Source organism: Eriocheir sinensis, chromosome 42, assembly GCF_024679095.1.
Source record: "Eriocheir sinensis breed Jianghai 21 chromosome 42, ASM2467909v1, whole genome shotgun sequence".
Classification (NCBI taxonomy): Eukaryota; Metazoa; Arthropoda; class Malacostraca; order Decapoda; family Varunidae; genus Eriocheir; species Eriocheir sinensis.
This window is the reverse complement of record NC_066550.1, coordinates 8,111,895-8,129,394: the sequence shown is the minus strand read 5'-3', so window position 1 is coordinate 8,129,394 and position 17,500 is coordinate 8,111,895. Positions and strand designations below refer to the sequence as shown.

General features: G+C 41.8%; 1 protein-coding gene and 2 long non-coding RNA genes across 3 annotated transcripts in view; 1 reads left to right on the top strand and 2 right to left on the bottom strand.

The window, feature by feature from the left end:
• Positions 1 to 12,362, top strand: part of LOC127010212 (E3 ubiquitin-protein ligase Rnf220-like) — a 13,244-nt gene extending 882 nt beyond the window's left edge. Inside the window, exons 2-7 of the mRNA XM_050884090.1 lie at positions 3,715 to 3,992; positions 4,711 to 4,863; positions 7,219 to 7,330; positions 9,928 to 10,421; positions 10,621 to 10,695; positions 11,252 to 12,362. Coding sequence (XP_050740047.1) covers positions 3,715 to 3,992; positions 4,711 to 4,863; positions 7,219 to 7,330; positions 9,928 to 10,421; positions 10,621 to 10,695; positions 11,252 to 11,323 — 1,184 coding nt within the window. The 3' untranslated portion in view covers positions 11,324 to 12,362. The remainder of the gene's footprint in view (positions 1 to 3,714; positions 3,993 to 4,710; positions 4,864 to 7,218; positions 7,331 to 9,927; positions 10,422 to 10,620; positions 10,696 to 11,251) is intronic.
• Positions 7,535 to 9,916, bottom strand: LOC127009897 (uncharacterized). The gene is made up of 3 exons (XR_007762512.1): positions 8,070 to 9,916; positions 7,917 to 8,018; positions 7,535 to 7,712 (listed from the first exon to the last, which is right to left on the bottom strand). It is a non-coding gene; the product is annotated as an uncharacterized LOC127009897 (long non-coding RNA).
• Positions 12,363 to 14,865: 2,503 nt separating the features above from the next.
• Positions 14,866 to 17,500, bottom strand: part of LOC127010242 (uncharacterized) — a 3,475-nt gene continuing 840 nt past the window's right edge. The window contains exons 1-2 of the long non-coding RNA XR_007762993.1: positions 15,571 to 17,500; positions 14,866 to 15,490 (exon numbers count right to left, since the gene is read on the bottom strand). The exon at positions 15,571 to 17,500 is cut by the window's right edge and continues 840 nt beyond it. This is a non-coding gene — a long non-coding RNA (uncharacterized LOC127010242). The remainder of the gene's footprint in view (positions 15,491 to 15,570) is intronic.

The following is a 17,500-nucleotide window of genomic DNA, read 5'->3' as shown; positions in this document are numbered from 1 at the left end:
CCTCCTCCTCCTCCTCCTCCTCCTCCTTCGTTCCCTCTCTTCGTAAGCTGTGAAGATGGAGGAAGAAACAGGCGTAATGATCTTGCTCGAGAGAGAGAGAGAGAGAGAGAGAGAGAGTGGTATACGTTAATCTCTCTCTCTCTCTCTCTCTCTCTAATAGGGCAGGTGTTACTCTCTCCCTCTCTCTCTCATTACCACGTTTGTGAGGAGACGTGAGCGGCCAGGTAGAGACAGGCTTACTCTCTCTCTCTCTCTCTCTCTGTTTTTTTCTTGTTTCTTCTTTCTCTTCTTCTTCTTCTTCTTCTTCTTCTTCTTCTTCTTCTTCTTCTTCTTTTTCATTTCTTTTTCTTCTTTTTCTTTTTTCCTCTTTTTCTTTTTCATGTTTCTTTCCTCTTCTAATATTTTTTTTCTGCATCACCATTATTCTTACCATCATTTACTCCTTTTACTTATATATTCCTATTTTTCATCCTCCTTTTCCTCCCTATCAAAGTTTGCTGACGCCCAGTGTGGGTTGAAGGGCCGTCACGAAGGCAGACTGCGAAACCCTTTAAAAGGACCTGGACTATTACATCCAGTGGTCTGAAAAATGGCAAATGTCCTCTAACGTTGGCAAGTGTAAAGTCTAGAAATAGTAACCATACCTCCAGCATGCGTGGGAAACCTGCTTGTCGTCCAGTAGGAATCGGATCTTGGAGTCACCATCAGCAGTGACCTGAAACATACAAAGCACTGGTAAAGTACATATAACAAAGCCAACTCAATGGTTGGGTTCACAGCGAGAAATTTCTAGTGTAAGACGCCGGGAGGAATGTCCCCTAATTACAGAAAGGACATCAAGTTATTATAAAGAGTTCAGCGACGCGCTACAAAATGATTCCACCCCTGAGGACTTTGCCGTATCAGGAACGACTCAAGCGACTCGACCTCTTTTCGCTGGAATAAGAGACGCGTACGAGGAGATTTAATTCAGGCCTTCAAGTACCTGAAGGAGTTCAGTACCACGAGTTCGTCGACCACTCCAAGTTCTTTGAGCTGCTAAATAACTCAAGAACTAGAAATAACGGTCTACCTATTCAAGCAAGGTGATATAGTGCAGACATTGGCAGAATGTTTTCCTCAAACCGAGTCATCCGACACTGGAATAACCTCCCTGCAGAAGTAGTAAGTGCAGAAACCATCAACTCCTTGGGAAATCGCATCGATCGCTTCCTTGTTGCGTCCGTAGTGAACTGAACGTACACACCGAAGTGCCTTGATCTGCTCTGCGGCAAGAAGTGAGGAGAGCAAATGAAAACAGTTCCGCGGCCAGCCTCGTGGTGAGTCTATAGGCTTGCTGGTGCCCGACTTTCCGTGCTTCCATGTGTCTTCGTCCTCCCTGACGAATTTCACAGGCCTCTCCGTGCCCCGTTTTTTACGTATTGTCTAAATAAGCAGAGAGGGGGTGATGCCGCCCTCCCCCTCCTCCTCCTCCTCCTCCTCCTCCTCCTCCTTTTGCTTATGCCTTCCACTTCCCCCTCATTTTCATGTTCTATCTCCACCGCCATCTCCTCCTCCTGCTTCCCTTCTTCCTCCTCCTTCTTCTCCTTCTCCTTCACTTCTTCTTCCTCTCATGACTTCTCCGCATCTTTTTTTCTTCCCTTCTCTTTATCACCTTATTATTTCTTGAACGCTCTTTGCTCCTCTTCCTCTCTGTCCCTCTCCTCCTCCTCCTCCTACTCCTCCTCCTCCCCCTCCTCCTCCTTTCTGTCCCTCTCCTCCTCCTCGTCCTCGTCCTCGTCATCTTCTCTTATTCCTCATCTTTTATTATCAGTCTTTACGTGCCTCCTCCTCCTCCTCCTTTGCCTCCCCCCCCCCCCCGAGTGCCAGCGCGGCGCGTCCGCGTGAACAAATAAAGAGGGAGTGATTTATGGTGCCTCGTCTTCACCACCCACTCCTCTCTCTCTCTCTCTCTCTCTCTCTCTCTCTCTCTCTCTCTCTCTGTTTTTGTATTTTCTTCTGTTTTTCTGTGTTTTTTTGTCTTTTTCTGTTTGTCTGTTTTTTTGTCTTTCTCTGTTATCTCTCTTACCTGTCTATCTGTCTCTTACTTTCTTTCTTTCTTCCTTTTCTTTCTTTATCTCTTTGTCTGTGTTTCTTTCTGTTGTTTTGTCTGTCTTTTCTCTATCTTTCTCCCCTATCTCTATCTTTCCTTCTGTCATCTCTATCCCTTTTTCTCTGTTTTTGTCGTTTTCTCTCTCTTTCTCTGTTATCTCTCTCTTTATCTCTCCCATATCACTATCATCATAACCTCCTTTCATTATTACATCATCAATATTACCATCATCATCACCACCACCACCACCACCACCAGAAGCTTGCGTCAATCAGTATATTAAGTGGACGGTGCTGAGGTGGAGGGGGGGAGGGGAGGAGGGAGGGGAGGGGGAGGGGAAGGGTGAATGCAATGTGTGGTCTTAGTGTCGTTGTTGTTGTTGTTGATGTTGTTGTTGATGTTGTTGTATTATGCTTTTTTTATTTTCTGTTTTCTTTCTGTTTTCCTTTTTTTTTTTTTTTTTCTTCTTTCTCTTCTTTCTTCACTCATCTTCTCTTCCTCTTTCCTCCTTCTTCCCTTTTCTCTCCTCTCTGTGCTTGTTTGTCTTCCTCTCTTTTTCATTCTTTTTCTTCCTTTCTTTTCTTCCTTTACTCATCATCCTCTTTTCTCCCTTCTTTCCCCTTTCTCTTATTTTTCCTTCTCCTTTTTCCCTCATTTCCTCCTCCTTTCTTTATTTCTCCAATCATTCTTTATTTGTTTTCTGTCTTTTCCTTACATCTTTCTCCTCCTCCTCCTCCTCCTCTATTCCTTCCTCTTCCCCATTTTTCCTCCCGTCTCCTCCTCATCTCTCCCTTCTTTCACAAATACATCGTTTAAATGGATAATCTTACTTACCTTCCTTTCTCTCCCTTCCTTGTTCATTTTCTCCTTCCTTTCTCGTCTCCTTCTCCCTCTTCTTTCCTTCCCTCTTCCACCTTTCTTTTTCTCTCCCATCTTCTTTGTTCCATCACTTCCTTTCCTTCTATCTTCTCATATACCGTCTACATTTTCTCCTTCTCCTTCTTTCTTTCCCTTCTACTTTTTCCATCCGACCTCTAAATCCTCCTCTTCCTCCTCTTCCTCCGCCTCCCTCCCCTCCTTCCAACAAACACAGGTAAGGTAATTAGCGTAAACCAGGTGTGCAGATATACCTGTTGGGAGAGATTACCTGAGACAGCCTCCCCTCACCCCCCCCCCCACACTGTCACCTCCCCCCTCCCCCCCCACTCACTCTATCCTCACTCCGTAGCCTCTCCCCCCCACCTCCTCACCCCAAACTTTCATCCCTCTCCCTTCCTCTTACCTCCCTCCCTTACACCCCCTCCCCCAAACACACTCCCCAGCTCCTAAAATCTCCCCATCTTCTCCACACACTCCCCAACACCCCCTCCCCTCCCCCCTTCACTCCACCCCCTCCCCTCAAATACACTCCTCTCTCCTCCCTTTCCCCTACCCCAGCTTTTCCCCCACACCCTTTCCCCCACACATACACCCCACCTTCATCTACCCCAGCATCCCCAAACACTCTCCCCTACCTCTCACCTTCCCCAGCCTCCCTCAAACACATTCCCATCCCCCTCTCTCCCCCGTCCCCACTTCCCCACATCCCCACCCCCACTAAACCCCTTTCCCCCCTCCCCCAGGACGCAAGCCGCGGCCCGGGGAGTCGTGGTGCCCTGTGTGCGGCGTCACCCTTCGCCCCGGGGAGCTGGAGGCACACCTCACCCACGAGCTGGAGAAGCTGGCGCGGCTCCCCCACGCCCGCCCGCCCTCGCAGCGCTCCACGCCCCCCGCGCCCAACGCTCCCGCCCCCCCGCCAGGCACCCCAGCAGGCACCCCCAACACACCCTCATCCTCTGGTGCCAACGGGGAGGCGAGGGGGGGCAGGGTGAGGGGGGCGGGGCGGGGGAGTGACTGGGAGGTGAGTAGATACACTAACACACGCACTAACACACTAACGCACACTAACACACTCTAAGACACCCTTGACACACACACACACACACACACACACACACACACACACACACACACACCCTATAAACAGTCACCCTAAGCTCTCACCCTAGAATGCTTAAAGCCACAGTCCACATCACCCTGACTCACCCTTTTCGCCTCCCTTCCCCCCTCCCCCCCTCCCCCCTGACCCACTTCTCGACTCTTGTACTGCTTCAGGTTCAAATTTTGTGGTTCGAATCTTGCGGTCAGAGAGAGAGAGAGAGAGAGAGCTTTAAACAGTTCTCCGTCATATTAAAGGAGCAGGTTACTCTCTCTCTCTCTCTCTCTCTCTCTCTCTCCTCTCTTAGTCACACACACACACACACACACACACACACACACACACACACACACACACACACCACCCCCTATCTCCCCCCTCCCCCTCCCCTGACCCAACCATCCCCCTCCCCTTCACTTCCCTCCCTTCTTCCCTCCATCCCATTACTCCTCCCCATTTTTACCTCCCCCCTTCCCCCTTTGCCCCCCTTCCCCCTCTCCCCGCCACTAACACCCCCTTCCCTTTTCCACATTACTCCCTCATTCCCATATTTCTTCCCCCTTCCCTCCTTACCACCCCCCTCTCCTCTCCCTCCTCCACTCTTAACTCCCCCCTTTTTCTCCCCCTCCCTCCCCCACAGATGTACTCGAGGATCCGGAGCAAGAGGGAGCGGCGCGTGGGTCGGCGGAGGGGGGCCGGGGAGGGGGTGACGTGTCCTGTGTGCGGCGTGGGGGAAGGGGACGCCGACCCCCCCGAGGACATCCACCAACACATCGACGACTGCTTGAGACGGGTGAGGACGAGGACTACTACTACTACTACTACTACTACTACTACTACTACTACTACTACTACTACTACTACTACTACTACTACTACTACTACTACTACTACTACTAACTTTCGAGTCCTTATTTTCTTTTGTCTTTCTTTTTTCCTTCTTTTCTTCTTCCTTTTTTTACTTCCTTCCTTCCTCCTTCCCTCCTTTCCCCTTCTTTCCCATTCTTTTCTCCCTCTTCCTTCCCTACCTATCTACCTTTTTTCCTTCCTTCCTTCCTTCATTCATTCATTCTTTCTTTCTTTCTTTCTTTCCTTCCTTCCTTCCTTCCTTCCTTCCTTCCTTCCTTCCTTCTTTCCTTCCTTCATTGTTTCCTTTCTTCCTCCCTTCCTTCCTTCCTTCCCTCCCTCCCTCTCTCCCTCCTTCCTTCCTTCCTTCCTTCCTTCTTTCCTTCCTTCATTGTTTCCTTCCTTCCTTCCTTCCTTCCTTCCTTCCTTCCTTCCTTCCTTTCTTCCTTCCATTTCTCTAGTTCATAATGGAAGAAAAATGTGTGTGTGTGTGTGTGTGTGTGTTTTCGTAAATAAGAAAACAACAATAACTTAGCGACGCAAAGTAAATAATGATAATAACAACAATAAAGAAGAGAGAGAGAGAGAGAGAGAGAGAGAGAGAGAGAGAGAGAGAGAGAGAGAGAGAGAGAGAGAGAGAGAGAAAGAATTATGTGAAGGGAAGAAATAGAGAGAGAGAGAGAGGGAGAGAAAAAATGTTTAGAGAAAGAAAGAAGAAAGTGAGAAAGTGAGAGAGAAAGAGAGAGGCAAAGGAAGCTACATAACTCCTCTTTATCTCCTCTTTCTCTCCTCTTCTCTTTCTCTTTTTCCTCGCAGTTTTTCTTCATCTTTCTCCTCACCTCCTCCTCCTCCTCCTCCTCCTCCTCCGTTATTTTCTTTCTTTCCACCTTCCTTCTTTTCTTTATCCTTTTCGTTGTTTGTTTTCCTTACTTGCTTTTTTCTTTTTACTTTTTCTTTCCTGCATCTTAGTTTCCTTTCTTTCTTTTCTTTCTTTTCTGTTTCTTCTTTCTCCTCCTTTCTCTATAGATTTTTTCTGGCATCTTTCGTTCGTTCGTTCCTTTCTTCCTTCCTTCCTTCCTTCCTTCCTTCCTTCCTTCGTTCCTTCCTTCCTTCCTTCCTTCCTTCCTTCCTTTCTTTTTTCCTTCCTTCCTTCCTTCCTTCCTTCCTTCCTTCCTTCCTTCGTTCCTTCCTTCCTTCGTTCCTTCTTTCCTTCGTCCCTTCCTTCCTTCCTTCCTTTCTTCGTTCCTTTTTTCCTTCCTTCCTTCCGTCTTTCGTTCCTTCCTTCCTTCGTTCCTTCGTTCCTTCCTTCCATCGTTCCTTCCTTCCTTCCTTCTTTCCTTCCTTCCTTCCTTCCTTCCTTCCTTCCGTCCGTCCTTCGTTCCTTCCTTCCTTTCTTCCTTTCTTCCTTCTTCCCATTTTTATTCCTTTTTCCCTCAAGTCCTTAAATTAAAAAAAAAATAACACAAACAAATAATGCCAATAATAATAATAATAATAAGTAATAATTAAATAAACAAAGACATGTGATAATGATAATAATTTTGACTCCCCATTTTCCTTCCTTTCCTTTCTCTTCTCCCTTATCTCCCTTTCCTTATCCTCCCTTATCCCACATCTCCCCTTCTATATACCCTTTTATTTCTTATTTTCTTATCCTCTTATCTCCCATCATTATATTTTATCCCTCATTTCCTTATCTATCTTATCTATCCCTTTTTTTTTTCCTTATCTTATTATTTATCCCTTATCCACTTCCTTATCCCGTCTCTTATTCTTCCTCTGTCGCCCTATCGTTATCTTATCTCCCTTATCTATCTTATCTTATCTCCCTTATCTATTTTTATCTATCCCTTTTTTCCATTATCATCTCATTCTTTATCCCTTATCCACCTCCTTATCCCGTCTCTCTTCTTCTTCCTCTATCGCCCTATCGTTATCTTATCTCCCACCATTATCTTTTATCCTTCATTCCCTTTCTATCTTTTATCTATCCCTTTTTTTCCATTATCATCTCATTCATTATCCATTATCCACTTCCTTATTCCCTCTCCCTTATTCTTCCTCTATCGCCCTATCGTTATCTTATCTCCCATCATTATCCTTAATTATCCCATCCCTTTTTTCCATTATCATCTCATTCTTTATCCTTCATTCACTTCCTTATCCCCTCTCTCTTATTCTTCCTCATCTTATTCTTTATCCTTCATTCACTTCCTTATCCCCTCTCTTTTTCTTCCTCTATCGCCCTATCGTTATCCCCACTCCTATATTACTCCCTCCCCCCCTCTCCCCCCCCGTGCAGGTGGAGGAGGAGGGCGAGGACGAGGTGGAGGTGGAGGTGGAGGAGTACGAGTGGTGTGGTGAGACTCGAATCCGCGCCACCCAGATGCTGCGGGCCGAGGGACAACTGCACGGTGAGGTTGATTTTCTTATTGAACGAAAATCTTACTCTTAGGGTGTCTTACTATTAGGACGACCTTTTACTCTTAGGAAAGATTTTAAAATGAATCTTACTTTTAGGACGACTTTTTTATAATGAAGGTCTTACTCTCAGGACAGATTCTATAATGAATATCTTACTCTTAGGACGACTTTTAACTCTTAGGACAGCCTTTATAATGAAGGTCTTACTTTTAGGACGACTTTTAACTCTTAGGACAGATTTTATAATGAATATCTTACTTTTAGGACGACCTTTTACTCTTAGGACAGATTTTATAATGAATGTCTTACTTTTAGGACGACCTTTTACTCTTAGGACAGATTTTATAATGAATGTCTTACTTTTAGGACGACCTTTTACTCTTAGGACAGATTTTATAATGAATATCTTACTTTTAGGACGACTTTTTACTCTTAGGACAGATTTTATAATGAAGGTCTTACTTTTAGGACGACATTTTACTCTTAGGACAGATTTTATAATGAATTTCTTACTTTTAGGACGACTTTTTACTCTTAGGACAGATTTTATAATGAATGACTTACTTTTAGGACGACTTTTTACTCTTAGGACAGATTTTATAATGAATGTCTTACTTTTAGGACGACCTTTTACTCTTAGGACAGATTTTATAATGAATATCTTACTTTTAGGACGACCTTTTACTCTTAGGACAGATTTTATAATGAATATCTTACTTTTAGGACGACTTTTTACTCTTAGGACAGATTTTATAATGAATATCTTACTTTTAGGACGACCTTTAACTCTTAGGACAGCTTTTATAATGAATGTCTTACTTTTAGGACGACTTTTTACTCTTAGGACAGCTTTTATAATGAATGTCTTACTCTTAGGACGACTTTTTACTCTTAGGACAGATTTTATAATGAATGACTTACTTTTAGGACGACTTTTTACTCTTAGGACAGATTTTATAATGAATGACTTACTTTTAGGACGAATTTTTACTCTTAGGACAGATTTTATAATGAATGTCTTACTTTTAGGACGACCTTTTACTCTTAGGACAGATTTTATAATGAATGTCTTACTTTTAGGACGACTTTTAACTCTTAGGACAGATTTTATAATGAATGTCTTACTCTTAGGACGACTTTTTTTTAACTTTTACGATGACTTACTTTAATGGTGACTTTTTTTTAACTTTTAGGACGATTTTCTTACTTCCAGGACGACGTGTACGACGGTATTCTTACTTTAGGGTGATTTTCTTAGTTTTGGAACGATTCCCTTATTATTACGACCGCTGTATGAATGTTTTACTTTTAAGATCTAAATTTTGCTTTTAGAATGAGTGTCTTACTTTTAGGACCGAAATCTTACTTTTAGAATGAGTGTCTTAATTTTAGGACCGAAATCTTACTTTTAGAATGAGTGTCTTACTTTTATGACCTAAATTTTGCTTTTAGAATGAGTGTCTTACTTTTAGGACCGAAATCTTACTTTTAGAATGGGTGCCTTACTTTTAGGACGACTTTTAGGAGGAGAACTCATTTTTAGGACGATTTTCTTACCTTTAGGACGAATGCCTGACTTCTTGAACGAAAATCTTACTTGAAATACGAACACACTTTTGAGCAAGTTCTCTCAAAGCCTATATTTGGAAAGTGTAATTTTTAATAACGCTCTTTTTAATTTTTCTCCACTTCGAATTTCAACTTCTTTTTTTCCCCGTGTCCACAAATGCTAGCGCGGTATTTTTCCGCAGTTTCAATTTAACTTTTTTTTCTCTTTTTTCACGAATGTAAACCAGCAATTTTTTTGACTGATTGATCTTCATTCTTTTATTTCTTTTTTTGCATTCGTGTGAGCGCCAGTCAGGTATACATATTCATTTGTGTTAATTACTACAACTACACCTGGCCGCTCACACTCACTCACACACACACACTCACTCATATTCACTCATACTCAGCCCTTACCCACTCACTACTTCTCACACATACTCCTCATTTTTTTTTTTTTAACAAAGGAGACAGCTCAAGGGCACACAAAAAAGGAAACAATAATAAAAAAAGCCCGCTACTCGCTGCTCCTCATACTCTTAATCACCCACGCTATTATCCATTTTTCATCTTCTTATTCATGTTCATTGTGTTTATTTTGTTTATGGCATCTATACTGTTGACTCTGATGTTTATATCGTCATTTCATCTATATTATTTACTTAACTCTCGGTCATTTACTTTGCATTTATACTTTGTTTTGTGTTGATATAGTATTTTTTTTTGTATAAGTTGAATTTTGTGTTGATTTATAATATTACTTTTTTTCCTCTTCTTTTTCTTCCTCTGTCCTTTCACTTCCGTTTCCATTTATTACCCTGTTTTTTCGTCTTCTTCCTTCCCTTCCATTCCCTTCCATTGTTTCCCCTGGCTCTTCTTTCTCTCCTCCCCTCCCTTGTTTCGTCCTCGTCTCTTTCTCTTCCATTTCTTCCTTTGTCCCTTCCTTTTATCCCTCCCTTCTTCTTCTCTCCTCTTTTTCCCTTCCATTTCATCCACTTCCACTTCTTTTTCCTCCACTTTCTCCACTTCTCCTCATCAGCCTTAGGGACGAGGGTGGAGCACGGCAGCGAGGACGAGGTGGTGGAGGTGTGCGAGGACGAGGAGGAGGCGCAGTTCGGGGTCTCGCAATTCACAGACGCAGACCTCCCGCCGTCCCGCACAGACACCCACCCCCTCACCCCCCTTACCACAGACTCACCGCAGAGACACACAGACCAGGAACAGACAACCATGGGACCAGACAACGCCGCGGAAGCAAGACACGGGGAAGAAAACGGAGGATATGAGCGCGGAACTGAAAATCGCGAAACTGGAAACCGCGAAACTGGAAATCGCATAACTCGGAATCGCGGAAATGAAGACACGGGTGAAAATGGGTGTCACGCGGCCTCTTCTTCTTCAGCACCTTCTTCGTCGGTTCCTGGTGGTGATGAGGGTGGAAGCGGCGCGGTGGTGGAGGCGCTACGGGCGAGAGTGCGGGAGTTGGAGGATGCCTGCGCGCGCCCACACCACTCCACCTGCCGCGTGTGCCATGTAAGTAAGGAGTTGGTAATAAAAGATGATGATGTAAAGTAAAACGAGCAGATGACAAAAAAAAAAGAGAAAAAAAAGTTATGTATTCTTTTGACAATGAGGAACAGAGGAACGAGTTATAAGTAAGTTTCACACACACACACACACACACACACACCTCCCTGCCGCTAATCACTTTTCCCTCTCCCCCTCCCCCCAGGACGAGTACGAGGCCCCCCTGGTATCCGTCTCCTGCTGGCACGTCCACTGCAGGTCGTGTTGGCTCTCCGCCCTGGTGCGTGGCTCGAGGGTTCACGGGTTCACTGCTTCATTGGTTCATTCAGTTATTCGTTCATTCATTCAATTGTTCACTTATTTCCTGTTTTTATCATTTATTGTTTTACTTATTTTACTGTTTTTTTCATTTATTGCTTTGCCTATTTTTTGTTTTTTTTCCTTTATTGATTCCTTTATTCATTAGTTCCGTTATTTAGTAGTTCATTCATTCCTTTGTTCACTCATTCGCTGGTTCACTGTTTCGTTCATTCACTGCTTCGTCCATTCACTGCTTCGTTCATTCATTGCTTCGTTCATCCACTGCTTCATTCATTCACTGCTTCGTTCATTCACTGCTTCACTCACTCACTGCTTCACTTACTCACTGCTTCACTCACTCACTCGTTCACTAAAATACTGTTAATAATGATAATAATAAAAAAAAATACTAATGAAAACGATAATAATAGTAATAATAGACGTAATAATACTCTCTCTCTCTCTCTCTCTCTCTCTCTCTCTCTCTCTCTCTCTCTCTCTCTCTCTCTCTCTCTCTCTCTCTCTCTCTCTCGCAGGCCAGCCGTCGTTTGTGTCCACAGTGTAGCGTGATCACCGGGCCGTCTGACCTGCGGAGGATTTACCTGTGACCTGCGTGTGACCTGTGACCTGTACGTGACCTTAAGAGCGATGGGAAGTGATGGGGAGTGATGGGAAGTGAAGAGAGGTGATGGGGAAGGAAAAGAAGTGATGGGAAGGGCAGAGGTGAAGGGAAATGAATGGGAGGTGAAGGGGAGTGATGGGATATTAAGATGATGAAGAGGAAGTGAAGGGGAAGTGAAGGGAAGAGGAAAGGGAAGTGAAGAGGAAGGGAAGATGAAGTAGAGAGTAGTGAAGGGGTAGATGAAAGGGAAATATAGAGAAGTGAAGGGAAGTAAAGGATATTGAAAAGGAAGATGAAGGGAAGTGAAAAGAAGGTGAAAAATATGAAGGGAAGAAGAGGAAGACGAAGAAGTGAAGAGGAAGAGGGAAGGGGAGTGAAGGGAAGACGAAGAGAAAGAAGAAAATGTGAATGTGAAGCGAAAGGAAGATGAAGAGGAAGAAAAAGGAAGTGAAGGGGGGATAAAGGGGAAGGGATGGGGAGGAGTTGCCCTTCTTAATTAAACCTCTTCCCCTCCCCCTGCCCCCTCCCCCCCTTCCCCCTGGCGTCAACTCCCCTTCCTCCTCCCTTCTGATGATCTCAAGTTGGTATGCCGATGGTGGAGGTAATTTTTCCTTCATTTTTTTCTTTTTTCCGTTTATATATTTTTCTGGGAATGGTTTTTTTTTCTTCAGTTTTTCTTCTTTTTCTCATTTTCTTTCTTTTTTTTTCCTTTCTGTCAATCTTCCACTTTTTCTTTCATTCTCTTTGCTGTCTCTCTTTCTCTATCTCTTTCTTACTTTCATTTGCTTTTTTTCTCTTTCTCTTTTTCTTTCCCTTGTTCATTTACATATTCATTATTTTTTTTTCTCTCATTCCTTATTTTCTTTCATTCTCTTTCTGTCTATATGTCTGTTCGTCTGTATAGGTTTCTCTCTCTCTCTCTCTCTCTCTCTCTCTCTCTCTCTCTCTCTCTCTCTCTCTCTCTCTAAACCAAACTTATGCATATGTAATTTATTTTAATGGTCTGGCAATTTCCTCTCTCTCTCTCTCTCTCTCTCTCTCTCTCTCTCTCTCCCTCCTCCCTCCCCCCCTCCCCCTCCCCCTCCCCCCCCTCCTCCGCCATACATTCCCCGTAACCTTTAAGTGCTCACAGTTCAAAGTTAACATTAAGGAAAGAAGGAAATGTAATAGTTTAGAATGTATATTAAAAAAAAGATTAAAAAAAATGTAAGTTTCACCATTGCATATTATTTTTTTTATTTTCCCCCCTTAGAAAATAGACATGAGAGAGAGAGAGAGAGAGAGAGAGAGAGGTGATGATGAAAACGATGGAAAAGAAAGGAAAAAAAAAGATAAAGTTACTGAAGAAGGAATGACAAGAAGAAAGATAATTATGTCTCATTATTTTTCTTTATTTACTTTTTTTCTCTCGTTTCTTTCTTTCGTGTTAGAAGAAAGAGGAAGAAGAAGGAAGAAAGATAATTGCTTCCCATTTTCTTTCTTAACATATTTTTTTCTTTCGTTTCTTCTTTCGTAACGAGAGAATAAGAACTTAGAAGAAAAAAAAAAGATGTATGTTTCTTATTCTCTTCTTTTGTGTCTTTCTTTCGTGGTAAGAAGTGAAGGAGGAAAAAGAGGGAAAAGAGATATATCTTTTCCATTATTTATTTTTCTGAAGGTATTGTATTTTTCTGAAGGTATCGTATTTATCTTTTTTTCTGAAGGTATTGTATTTTTCTGAAGGTACTGTATTTTTCTGAAGGTATCGTATTTTTCTGAGGGTATTGTATTTTTCTGAAGGTATTGTATTTTTCTGAAGGTATCGTATTTTTCTGAAGGTACTGTATTTTTCTGAAGGTATTGTATTTTTCTGAAGGCACTGTATTTTTCTGAAGGTATTGTATTTTTCTGAAGGTACTGTATTTTTCTGAAGGTATTGTATTTTTCTGAAGGTATTGTATTTTTCTGAAGGCACTGTATTTTTCTGAAGGTATTGTATTTTTCTGAAGGTATTGTATTTTTCTGAAGGTATTGTATTTTTCTGAAGGTATTGTATTTTTCTGAAGGTATTGTATTTTTCTGAAGGTATTGTATTTTCTGAAGGTATTGTATTATTCTGAAGGTATTGTATTTTTCTGAAGATACTGTATTTTTCTGAAGGTATTGTATTATTCTGAAGGTATTGTATTTTTCTGAAGGTATTGTATTTTTCTGAAGGTATTGTATTTTTCTGAAGGTATTGTATTTTTCTGAAGGTATTGTATTTTTCTGAAGGTATTGTATTTTTCTGAAGGTATTGTATTTTTCTGAAGGTATTGTATTATTCTGAAGGTATTGTATTTTTCTGAAGGTACTGTATTTTTCTGAAGGTATTGTATTTTTCTGAAGGGATTGTAGTTTTCTGAAGGTATTGTGTTTTTCTGAAGGTATTGTATTTTCTCAAGGTATTGTAGTTTTCTGAAAGGTATTGTGTTTTTCTGAAGGTATTGTATTTTTCTGAAGGGATTGTATTTTCTGAAGGTATTGTATTTTTCTGAAGGTATTGTATTTTTCTGAAGGGATTGTATTTTTCTGAAGGTACTGTATTTTCTGAAAGTATTGTATTTTCTCAAGGTATTGTAGTTTTCTGAAAGGTATTGTAGTTTTCTGAAGGTATTGTATTTTTTAAGGTATTGTTTTTTCTCTCCCATTCCCTCTTTTCTTACTTATTTCTACCCCTCGCCCATTTTCTTTACTTTTATTTATTTTATTTATACAGCGACTTCGTTTATTATATATTTTTTCACTTCCTTCTATTTCTCTTCTTTTCTCCTCTACCTTCCCACCCCGCCTCTCCATCATCTTTCTCCCTCTCTCCCTCTTTCCTTTTTATCTTTTCTCTCTTCCATCTCCTCCTTTTCCCTTTTTTCTCCCTTTTTATCTATATTTCAGTCGTTTCTTTTCTCCAATTATTATTTTTAAGGATTTTTTTCTCAATATACGATTTTATTTTGATACATTAAATGGAACCACTATTACATTTTTTATCTTGTTTTATTCTGTTTAATTTTATCCCTTACTAAATTTATCTTAGTTTTAAATTTTCTCCCTCTTTGTGTTTTCTTTCTATATATTATCTTTCCTTTATTTTTGTTTATCATCCTTTCCTCTATACAGCAGTAAGTCAATCTTTCTATTTATCTATCTATCTATTCATGTTTTTTTTTTTAATAATGTTGTTTTTACTTGTCTGTTTCTCTGCCTGCTTCGTCGTTGTTGTTTTTTGTTTTTATTTCTATCAATTTCCATTTTCAGCTGTTTCTCACCTTCTCAAATTATATATTTTTCATTTGTTTTCAAGCATATTATCATTTCGGTCACATTGTTTTCAGCTTCACACACACACACACACACACACACACACACACACACACACACACAATTGGACAAGAAAACTCTAATATTTTTTTATCGATTCATTTATTGTTTTTTCCTAACCCGTTCAACACATGTCTCTGAGAACCGGAAGTGGAGAGAGAGAGAGAGAGAGAGAGAGAGAGAGAGAGAGAGAGAGAGAGAGAGAGAGAGAGAGAGAGAGAGAGAGAGAGAGAGAGAGAGAGAGAGAGAGAGAGAAATATAGACATTCAGGAAAAAGTAAAACGAAGAGTGAAAAAACAGACAGGCTGACAGACAGACAATCAAACAAACAGACAGACAGACAAACAGGCAAACAGCAGGTAAATCCCCACTGGCAGTCCTCAGAACATGGGTAGGGGGAGGAGGGGGGGAGGGGGAGGGAGGGGAAGGAGGAGGTGGGGGAGGTGGATGAGTGGGGGAGGGGGGTGGGGGTGAACCTAAGTGGCGTGTGTGGTGGGGGGCGAGGGGGCAGAGGGAAGCCTTTCACGTGAGTCACTTTATTTAGGTGACTCATGACCCGACTCACCTGTACACGTGACTGACTCAAGGTGGCCCCTGACTCAAGAGGCTTCAGCATTTAACTCGCGTATCAAGTGACTCGGTTAAAAGTGAGTCACCGGCTTTCAAGTGACCTGTTTTAAAGTGATTCAACCCCTTTAGGATGAGTTAGAATGACCCTTTAGGATGAGTTAGAATGACCCTTTAGGATGAGCTATTTTAGTCACCCCTTTCACGGTTAAAAAAAATTAAAAAAAAGAGTCACCGGCCTTCAAGTGACCTGTTTTAAAGTGATTCAACCCCTTTAGGATGAGTTAGAATGACCCTTAAGGATGAGCTATTTTAGTCACCCCTTTTGACCTGTTTTAAAGTGATTCACCCCCTTTAGGATGAGTTAGAATGACCCTTAAGGATGAGCTATTTTAGTCACCCCTTTCATAGCGAGTTATCTAAATGACTCACCCCTTATGAATGAGTAAGTCGTATATAAGTGACTCATTTAAATAGATCCTTCATATAAGTGACTCATTAAAGTGAAATATTCGTGTAAGCGACTCCTTGTGACATTTCAGCTATTCCTTATGACTCAAACATAAACTCATTTGTGACTCATAACTCATACAAGTGACTCATAAGTGGTCCATTAAGTAATCTATCTGGGCAACTCCTTCAAATAGCTCATTCAAGTGACCATGGATCCTGTTACTGCTTGCTCTCTTATAAGTGCCTCCCCCCTCTGTAGCTGCTAGCCCCCCTTCATAAGTGTCCCCTGTGAGTGCCCCCCCTTCCCCTCGTCCCCCCCGCACACCGCCACGCCTGCCTAATACTTACACTACCAGTAATACAAAGCTGAAACACTGCTGACCAACGCGGCTAACTTAGAAATCACTGTAAAGTAAAGCTCTGTGTACTGTAGTAGCATCATCATCATCATCATCATCATCATCGTCATCATCATTATTATTATTACCACCATTATCATTATTGTTATTCTTGTTTGTTATTATGAGACATGTTTTTAATGTTGACCTACAGCAAGATTTACATTGACAAGTATAGTACAAGTTTTTTATTATTAGTTTTAAGTTTGGGGATTTTTTTTTAGGGAGGTGATGGGGATATTTTTTTTTCGAGGATGGGGATTGATTGGTTTGTGAGTGATAGTTTTTGGCGCCTTTATACAGCTATAAATACATGTTTGGGGAGTGGGGAAGAGGGATGGGGAAGTGGGGAATGGGATGGGGAGTGAGGCGCCGTAATGTACATAAGAATGGGATGGAGGAAGAGGAAGAGGAGGAGGAGGAGGAGGAAGAGGAGGAGGCATATATATAAAAGGAGGAGGAGGAGGAGGAAGGGGAGGAGGTTGATCAGGAAGAGGAATGATCTAAAGGAAGGAGGTAAGGAGGAGGAGGAGGAAGAGGAGGAGGCATATATATAAAAGGAGGAGGAGGAGGAGGAAGGGGAGGAGGTTGATCAGGAAGAGGAATGATCTAAAGGAAGGAGGTAAGGAAGAGGAGGAGGAAGAGGAGGAGGCATATATATAAAAGGAGGAAGAGAAGGAGGAAGGGGAGGAGGTTGATCAGGAAGAGGAATGATCTAAAGGAAGGAGGTAAGGAGGAGGAGGAGGAAGGAGGAAGGTTTGAAAGGAAAGGAGTTGAGGGAAGGGAAGGGAAGGAAAAGGAGGAGGAGGAGGAGGAGAGGCAATTATGAAGAAGATGAGGAAGGAAGGAAAGGAAGGGAAGGAAAAGAAAATAGGAAAAGGAAGAAGAAAAAAGGAAAAAAAAAGGGGGAGATGAGAGGATGAAATGCATGGAAATAAGCACCTCTTTAATATACAGATGATGGGGGGAGGGGGGGCGAGGGGGGGGGGGAGGGGGGGGGGCGGCGCCATACACACATACGTACATACACGACATACAAGAAATTCCAAGTTGTATTTCTTCCACATAAACTTTTTTTTTACAAAGAATATTATTTTTAACGAGTTTTTTTTTTATGAATTAATATTTGTTTTATTTATTTATTTTATTTTTTTCGCCGCTAAAACGAAGTCGAGAGGAAAACAAAGAAAAGAAAAAATAGTCAGATCGTAACACACACACACCCACCCATTGTCTTTTGTTGTTGTTGTTGTTGTTGTTGTTGTTGTTGTTGTTGTTGTTGTTGTTGTTGTTGTTGTTCTTTTCTTGTTTTTCTTTTCCCGTTGGTCACTATATACAAAAAAAAATCACATGAATAAGAAAATAGTGATAGTTTTGAAAGAGGAAATTGTCTTGATGTTGTTTTCTTA